Raw genomic sequence first — 9,312 nt, 5'->3', positions numbered from 1 at the left:
ACTGATACTGTCTTTAAACTGAACTCACAGGGTCGTGTTTTTTTACTAAACCAATACTATAAAGAGCAGTCCTGCTTATTGATTTCAACCACTGCCTACAATGGGCTGACAGACAGAAATAGGGATATCTTTAGCTGTCTTAAGGTAAACTTCGTAGCTAAATCTGTGCAGATAAACACATTTTTATGAGCTCACAATATACAGCATGGTGATATTGTCAAACCGTACTTTGAATGTGATTTGAAAGAAAAGTGATTTCCCTGAAAATAACAAGATCCTTGCTGGAAACACTGATTCCTTGTAATTTTGTGGCATTCATTTAACGCCGAGGGATATTTAGATTTGGTTATGACGCACCTGCCTATCAAGTGTGAAGCAGATGGCAGATAGGGTGACGCACACTCTGTTTAAAACCAGGAATACTTGCCTCACCCATGGGCCACTTTTATAGGATGACAGGAGGCCAGGGGCCAGTCACAGCAGCACTGCAGAGTTCAGGTGTATGCAGGGGTGTTTCTAGGATTTGAGAATACCTGGGGCTTAACCCTCTGGCACCTTATTTACATTCAAAGTACAAAAAAATTCCCAGTGTGAATCAGTTTATTTTCAGAAAATGTTCAGCTGGCTACCCAGCACCTCATACATGGGCTGGTATTTAAGTATCACAGGCAAGGTTGGAGATGAACTTTTTTGTCCATCTGCCTCTATGGCTGGTCGATTTCAGAATCTTGTAGAGAAGACTCCAGCACACTGTCTAACTTGCAAAAATAATGATTTCAATGCTGCAACGTTTCGAGGACTAGACCTTTATCAGGCAAACAGTTTCGCAACAAAGAGGAGCCGTCTTAAGTAGGGGTGGCTGTGCGTTTGCAATTAGTCATATTACCAATGTAACATCAAGATTCAGTAAGTCAACAATCAACATTGTACATAGAAACAGAAGAATAAAGAGGTAAATTTAAAAACAGCTTAGTGACAGTCTTAAACATACCCCCCAAAAATTTATATTGGATAGGAACGTTCTTGAGAATAAATTCTGAGAAACACTGATTTGTAACGCGAATTCATATTTTACTGGTTTAAGTCATGGGATGCATTGGTTTTGAGAGGAAGTGACCTCTGCCAATAATTCGACTGCAAGTAAAAACCGACCGATTAGTGAATGCTGAAGGAATCCTTACTGTGAGTTTATGTTTGGCACATAGGAGTTTCAGCTGGTTGCTATCTGCAATATTTACCGCCAGATGCCACTAAATCCTACACACTGCTCCTTTAACCCCTCCATTCAGATCACACTTACTCGAGAGAGCTCTACTTTCTTTGGTGCGGGCAAAGTCTTTATTTATGCCCATCAAAATGTTATATTGTCAAAATATAAATCTAAATAAATTATGAAAATACATGCTGTTATCCTTACTGAAAATGAATGCCGTTTTGCATTGTTGACACTGAGGCTGTTCACACGTAATCTGTACGTGCTTGGCCTGTGCAGTGTTGCGTGCTCAAGCATACCCCAGCTGACACTTGTCGTGACGAGGTTGGACAGTAAACCAATCACTGAAAAATATTTTTATTTCCTGTATAATCATATCATAACACAGTTCTCATCAAAAAATATCACGGCTGTTAAGTTCTCGTTAACTCAAAAAGTTGAATTTTACTAAAATCTGTCACAGCATGGCATCCTCAACTCTGTGATGCTGATTTATTACAAATTTCATCCAGAAGTAACTACTTATTAAAGAATAAGACTAATATTATAAAAGGAGCACACCGTCAACAAAACTGTTTTATTGCAGCCAATTCCTGTAGGAATAAAATCTTTTAATCGAAGTGCATATTTGCTCAATCAAGCCATGAGGAGGATGGAGGATGCAGGAATTATTATATTGGACTTGTCAAAGGCGTCAGACATCCATTCAGCACATGTTTGCCATGTTGCGGCAATAAATCTTTAGTTGACTTGCCACTCAAACAGGAGGTGTGAGCAAAACACATTGTAATCTCAATATAAAGGGCTGTCAAGTGCAGTTTGGCCATTACCTGCTTTTGTAACAGCAAGCCCACAGCAGCAACCATGGGGTGGCGAAGGGTTTGGTTCTGTGTCCTTGCATTGTCTGTTGCCAGTGTCATTGATGTTCAAGCCAGACTGGGTAAGACTCAGGTTGTTCTGGATGATGTCTGGATTGATCATTCTTTTTATTTATATATACAAATGAAGCACTGTCTCTGATATCAGTTACTTGGAGCATTTAGTAACTCAAACTGTTTTCTACACTTTAAAATCTTCTCTAGTACGCAACCATGTCAGCAGCATCTGCAGCACATGGGGCAGAGAGCACTTCAAAACGTTCGACAGTGATGTTTACCAGTTCCCTGGTATGTGTGAGTACAACCTGGTCTCCGACTGCCACGAGTCCTACCAAGAGTTCTCTGTGCACCTGAAGAGAAAAGACAATGATGGAAACCCTACAGTCAGCCATGTGGTGGTCACCATCAATGAACTCCTCTTCTACCTCACCAAAGACATGGTCACTGTGAATGACAACCCGTAAGTAAAACATCATATAACACGTGAAAGCAGTTGTACTTCTCTTATTTAATAATGTTTGTGCATTATAATGATACAATAATGTATTTTTCCCCAGTATCAAACTGCCATACTACAGTGCAGGGGTACAAGTGGAAAGAAATGCTGTGTACTTTAAGCTCCAATGGGTACAAGTGGAAAGAAATGCTGTGTACTTTAAGCTCCAATCTAAAGTCGGCATCACCGTCGTGTGGAACGGAGATGATGCAGTCATGGTATGAAACACTTGGCAGAAATCTATCTACGCAGCTCTCCTTAAAGTGACTTGCGTGAGGCACATACAGTACAGTTTAAGGAGGTTTTTGAATCTAAGATAGGAACACATATTTCTGTCTTTAATGTTGAACAGATGAACCTCCCAGAGATGCAGTCGTGTTTATATATTTCTTGTTGTTAATGGAAGTACATTAGCTCAAACTATGATGGTATGAAACCACAATTATAATATATATTCATGTCATTAATGAGGCAGTTACAGTTCATTGGTGTTTTGTTTGCTTTTAAACTTTTATTATGAATATATTTATTGAAATTGTGAAAAAATGTCTTAACGTCTTGCTGTCTGATTGTAGGTGGAACTGGATACCGATTATGCAAATCGTACTTGTGGACTTTGTGGAGACTTCAATGGTGTTTCTGTCCAGAATGAGTTCATTCATAAGGGTATATATGATTTTTCTGTTTATGTATTAGTGCAAGTCTACAGTCATCTGCTGTATCTTTGAATTCACACCACAATTACATTATTACATTATCATTATTACATCAAATTCAGGTCGCAAAATCAGCCCAATTGAATTTGGCAACCAACACAAAGTCCATCGTCCAAACGATGATTGTGAGGACCCCTACGAAGAGGAGGAAGAATCACCAGAGGCTGCGCTGGATTCATGCAAGGAGTTTGTGAGTTTATTATCCACGTAGTGTCAGCAGAATATACACAGGTAGCATTTGCAGCTGAGTAATCATGTCTCTTTTTTTCACTTCTAGAAAACCACCTGTAGCAAGATGCTGCGTTCAGAGCCCTGGAGCTCCTGCACCAGGCTGATTGACCCTGAACCTTACATCCAGGCCTGTGTGCAGGACATGTGTGGCTGCAGCAACCGTACAAATGACTTCTGTGTCTGCAGCACGCTGTCTGAGTTCTCTCGGCAGTGTTCCCATGCAGGAGGGCAGCCTCCCAACTGGAGGACACCTCAGTTCTGTGGTAACGTTATTTTCTGCTTCATAATCATCTTTTTGTTTTATAAAGTACAGGGTGGAGAGAGTACTAAAGCAGTGGACTCATTAAAAGGACATAATTTCAATTGTTCTTTGAAGAAAAGACAAAAATAAAAGACATATAAAGTGGCATACAGAAAAGCCCAATATGTCTATTTTTCTGTCTGACTTAAATCGTAATTAATATGATTTAAATTGTAACAAAAAATACATTAGTGTAGTTACATAACATAACTCTGCACGCAGAGCTCAGACCATTGCACAGGACCCCAGTCACCCCCTCAACCCACGTTTCACACTGCTTCCTTCTGGACACCAGTACAGGACACTCCCCTGGAAAAAAAATCAGATTCAACAACAGCTTCATCCCCAAGGCCATCACAGAACTAAACAAAACTCTAAAACGGCAGTGACGTGTGAATGTGTAAATGTGTCTGTGTTATACTGTATGTGTTTGAGAATCCATGTGTGTGTGGCAAATGTATGTTGTGTCTGTGGGGTATGTGTATATGTCGGGTTGGCACTCAAGATGTATGGAAGCGTGAAGAAAATTTTCCTAATAGGACAAATAAACTAATCTAATCTAATCTAAGTGCAGGTAAAATAAACACAGAAAAAAATCCTTTACTGTTACACTTAAGGTGAAATATCATTTACGTTACTTCCACTCTTGATAAATTATTGAATAAATTACATAAACTCATGTCTGCCTCAGTTAACTTCAGTTCTACCCTGTGTTCACAGCTAAACAGTGCCCATTCAACATGGTTTATGAAGAGAGCGGTTTCCCTTGCATGGATACATGCTCACTTCTGGACACAAGCTCACTGTGTGAGGACCACAAAATGGATGGCTGCTTTTGTCCCACTGGTTAGTGCTGTTCACGCATTAAACTTTTTATTTAGGATTCTTACAGATTTCATCTTCCTGGTCTGTGAATGATGTGTGTCTTTTTCAGGAACTGTGTTTGATGATATTTCCATGAGAGGGTGCATTGCTCAATCTGAATGTCAGTGCAAGCACAAGAAAATCTACAACGCCGGAGAGGTTTACCGACAGGACAGAGAGGAATGGTGTGTCAAATGTTTCATGAACATAATATTTAATCTTGTCTCCTTAATCGTGTTTTTTTTTATTGTTTGTTAACTTTATTTATTTGGCTTGTTTCAGTACATGTGTCATGGGTAGATGGGCTTGTAAGAACCTTCAACCACCTGCTACATGTGCAGTTGAAGAGGGTTCACATGTCACTACCTTTGACGGGAAAACCTACAACTTCCATGGAGACTGTTACTACACCCTGGCCAAAGTGGAAAGCAAGGTGAATGAGGCGTAGCTTTGTATAATTAAATGACAGAAAATATATAATCAGCTGATGTAAAAAAGAAATATTATTTGTTATTTATTTAACTGCTCTTACTCTGTTTATTTTAGGATAGTGCAAGTCCCAAGTTTACCATCCTGGCTCAGCTGGTGCCATGTGCAAATCATGAGTTTGACACTTGTCTGAAGAGCATTAAAATCCTGCTGAACAATGACAGAAACAATGTGAGTTAACGTCTGTCAGTGAAGATGACTGTAGTCATTCATAACTTCACACTGATTGTGACACTCAAATGATTGATTCTGTTTTTATTCAGGTGTTAATGTTCACGTCTGACGGCACAGTGAAGCAGAACATGCAGACCATCAGTTTGCCGTACCACTCAGGTGAGTCACACAATTAGAAACATGATGAAACACGTTACTCTCGTCTTTCATTCATGTAATGACATCAGCAAATGATCTGACTGTTATTTTTTGTATTTGTCTTTATCCAAAGGTGACATCAACATATTCCACGCTTCATCCTTTCACATCATGCTCCAGACTCATTTCGGTCTGCAAATTCAGATCCAGCATGTTCCCATCATGCAAGTCTACATCAGCCTGGAACACAGCTACAAAGCAAAAACACGTGGTAAGTTAATGTCTTCCTAAGATATTTTTTGGGCATTTTTTTGCCTTTAATTGATAGGACAGACAAGTGTGAAGGGGGGAGAGAGAGAGGGAGTGACATGCAGCAAAGGGCAACAGGCTGGAGTCGAACCCGGGCCGCTGCGGCAACAGCCTTGTACACAGGGCGCCTGCTCTACCACTAAGCCACTGACGCCCCGGTAAGTTAATGTCTTAACATGAAGCATGTGGCATCAGTGAAATCTATGTCAGATACAGTACAGTTACTTAACAAATAAATGAAACACTGATGATACTTGATACTACCGCGTAGTGCTGAACAGGTGGACACACATGTACATGATGATAAGAGCTGTACCAAATATCATTTTATTCATATTTAAAGCTTTTATTAAGGTTTTCAAATGAAGCTTTGAATGTTTGTCATCATATTTTATAACATCATCAACTGAAAAAAAAGTACTCAAACAAAATCTTCAAGTTGAATTAAATGATTCATCTGATAAAGAAAGTTTGTCTTTTTTTAGTAAATCAAATTTCTTTAATGAATAACTGTACTTCATGGGGCTTTTCAATCGCTTTCTGACGTGCTTTTCTTTTTTGCTGCAGTGAAAATTCTGTTTTTGAAAGTCTTAACACAACACCAGCAAATATTGATCAAAGCAGAAAATTGAATCANCTGCAGTGAAAATTCTGTTTTTGAAAGTCTTAACACAACACCAGCAAATATTGATCAAAGCAGAAAATTGAATCAGTTAAAGATATGTTGTGAATTTTGGAAATGATTACATCTATTTTTCAATAAATTTTGACTTTACAATACTCTGGAGTTATTGTAAATATTTAGATCACATGAGTTGAAAACAGTTCTACGCAGCCAGTACTTACATCTAATTCTACAAATAATAAAACACTAATAATTAATATGTAGCTGAATCTGCAGAAATATGGGCTTTTAACAAAATGAATAGACATACAAAAAGAAGCTGTGCAGCATTAGAATGTTGATTTAAAATTTGAATGTCAACATTATCAATATAGCTTCAAAGCTTTATTTGGTGCTGCCCAAATGATTATTTTTGATAATACTTTTTTTAATTGATATTTTTTATTTATTAAACTAATCATTTCACAATAAGAAAAATTCAATATCTGTGGCAGTTACCCCATCATCTTTGTGCAAACCCCAAATCACTCTATTTAAAAAAAAAATAATCATCATAAATAATATAAAAATCTGAATAAATGTAATAGGTGGTGAATTTGGCTTCAAATATACATCATCTTCTTCTCTCTGTACATGAATAAAGCTGTGGAATCTCGTCTATAACACCACACTTAGTACCTTCAATTATCAGTGTATTTATCTGTTTTTCTCATCTTATTGGTTCAAACAAATTCCCTAAATTCCTAATCTTATCATCTCATTACAGTAATTAACACCTTGCGTTTTCCTATTTGTGGTTTCAGCTTATTGTGTGTTATCTGTGTATAAGTGCTGATAACAAACTAATTTAATTCCAAAACATTTGGTTTCTTCAGGCTTATGTGGGAACTACAACATGGTCCTGTCTGATGAACTGAAAACTCCTCAGGGGATCGTGGAGGGAACAGCAGCAACTTTTATTAACTCCTGGAAGGCTAACCTCATGTGCCAAGACAGACCGGAACGACTTGAGGACCCCTGTTCTCTCAGTGTGGAAAATGGTAAAAAGCACTGGCCTATGATTTTACTGTTTATCTTTGTGTGTGTGTATTTCTTAGATTGATTCTTAGCTTGAAACACTTGTTGCTCATCTGTAAGTATGTTATGTTGTTGTATGTTGCTCAATTTGACAGTTAAACAGAACTGTAGACATTAAGAATAATAGATTATTGTTTCTCTAGAGTGGTACGCCAGACACTGGTGCGCCTTGCTGCTGAGTCAAGACGGCAACTTTGCGCAGTGCCATTCAGCGGTGAATCCTGAGCGGTACCACAAGGTACTACAAAACCCTCCTGTTTCTCTTTCATTGATTTACATTTTGATGGGACTGTAATTCTCTAAAAGTGTTTGCTGTGTCCTGCAGCGATGTCTGTATGCTAGCTGTAACTGTGAGAAGAGTGAGGATTGCCTGTGTGCCATCTTCTCCTCCTACGCTCGGGCTTGTGCATCAAAGGGAGTGTTCCTGACAGACTGGAGAGGGAACGCGTGCGGTAAGGTTTTCTCTCATTATGTTGTGATGATTGCTGGAGTTTGATGAACATCATCATCATCAAGTCATAAGACTGTTGAGTAACCATCCTCACATTGTTCACAAAACAGATAAATACACAAGGAGCTGCCCAGCATCTCAGATCTTCTCTTACCAGCATCAGAGATGCCAGCTGACTTGCAGATCACTGGGCACAATGCAGCAAAGTTGCACTTCTGACTTCTTGCCTGTGGATGGCTGCTCCTGCGCTGAGGGTCTCTACCTGAACGAAAAGGGTGACTGCGTTCCCATGGCACAATGTCCCTGCTACCATAATGAAGCCTACATCAAGTCTGGAAAGTCCATCAACATTAAAGACGAGCACTGGTGAGTCAGCTGTTTGCAATTTGGTGACATTGGACTTCTATCATCCTAGACTAAGGATTTAACATGATTGTAAGAAGTTCAGCATTTAAAGGTCCATTGTGTAGGATTTAGAGGGATATATTAGCATAAATTGATTATGATAAGTATATTTTCTTTAGTTTGTAATCACCTAAAAGTAAGAATCCTGTTTCTCATTACCTTAGAGTGAGCGGTTTATATCTACATAGAGATCAGGTCCTCTTCCACGGAGATTGGCATGTTGCACTGCCATGTTTCTACAGTGGTCCAGAATGAAAAACCAAACTCTGGCTCTTTGTGTTTTCGCATTGGCCACCAGGGGTTAGCAACCCCTCCCCAACAAGCAGCGTCAGGAAAAACACTGATTTTTAATGTGAAACTGCTTTATTCAGTGTTTTTAGTGGTTTAAATCACCCGGTCCATTTGTTTTGNGTTTCTCATTACCTTAGAGTGAGAGGTTTATATCTACATAGAGATCAGGTCCTCTTCCACGGAGATTGGCATGTTGCACTGCCATGTTTCTACAGTGGTCCAGAATGAAAAACCAAACTCTGGCTCTTTGTGTTTTCGCATTGGCCACCATAGTTAGCAACCCCTCCCCAACAAGCAGCGTCAGGAAAAACACTGATTTTTAATGTGAAACTGCTTTATTCAGTGTTTTTAGTGGTTTAAATCACCCGGTCCATTTGTTTTGGAGAGGAGGAGACCTCTGTCGACAGTTCGGCTGTATGTCTCAATTTTAAGTTATCAGTGAAAAAAAGGTTAAAGGGAAATTTCGGTTTATTTCAACCTGTCTCCTATCGTCCTAAATTTGTTTCAAGTGACTAGTGACATAGAAATAATAGTTAGCATGTTAGCCGTTAGCCTAGATACAGCCGTAGCGTCAGACCTGTTAAAACGTAATTGAACGGGCATCCTTTCAAGTGCAAAGTTAGTCCACTTAACAAGCTTTATTTCCACAAAGAC

The 9,312-nt window shown here is 39.0% G+C and overlaps 1 protein-coding gene across 1 annotated transcript in view; it reads left to right on the top strand.

The window, feature by feature from the left end:
• Positions 1-2,077: 2,077 nt before the first annotated feature.
• muc2.1 (mucin 2.1) overlaps positions 2,078-9,312 on the top strand; it is a 22,346-nt gene continuing 15,111 nt past the window's right edge. Inside the window, exons 1-16 of the mRNA XM_050073492.1 lie at positions 2,078-2,153; positions 2,296-2,551; positions 2,649-2,805; positions 3,163-3,253; positions 3,366-3,493; positions 3,581-3,797; positions 4,556-4,681; positions 4,770-4,884; positions 4,982-5,132; positions 5,246-5,359; positions 5,452-5,521; positions 5,634-5,771; positions 7,310-7,474; positions 7,655-7,749; positions 7,837-7,963; positions 8,073-8,328. Coding sequence (XP_049929449.1) covers positions 2,078-2,153; positions 2,296-2,551; positions 2,649-2,805; positions 3,163-3,253; positions 3,366-3,493; positions 3,581-3,797; positions 4,556-4,681; positions 4,770-4,884; positions 4,982-5,132; positions 5,246-5,359; positions 5,452-5,521; positions 5,634-5,771; positions 7,310-7,474; positions 7,655-7,749; positions 7,837-7,963; positions 8,073-8,328 — 2,282 coding nt within the window. The remainder of the gene's footprint in view (positions 2,154-2,295; positions 2,552-2,648; positions 2,806-3,162; positions 3,254-3,365; positions 3,494-3,580; positions 3,798-4,555; positions 4,682-4,769; positions 4,885-4,981; positions 5,133-5,245; positions 5,360-5,451; positions 5,522-5,633; positions 5,772-7,309; positions 7,475-7,654; positions 7,750-7,836; positions 7,964-8,072; positions 8,329-9,312) is intronic.

This window comes from Epinephelus moara, chromosome 20 (genome assembly GCF_006386435.1).
Source record: "Epinephelus moara isolate mb chromosome 20, YSFRI_EMoa_1.0, whole genome shotgun sequence".
In the NCBI taxonomy this organism is placed as follows: domain Eukaryota; kingdom Metazoa; phylum Chordata; class Actinopteri; order Perciformes; family Serranidae; genus Epinephelus; species Epinephelus moara.
Note: the sequence above shows the minus strand (reverse complement) of the source record. Positions and strands in the feature narration are given on the sequence as shown.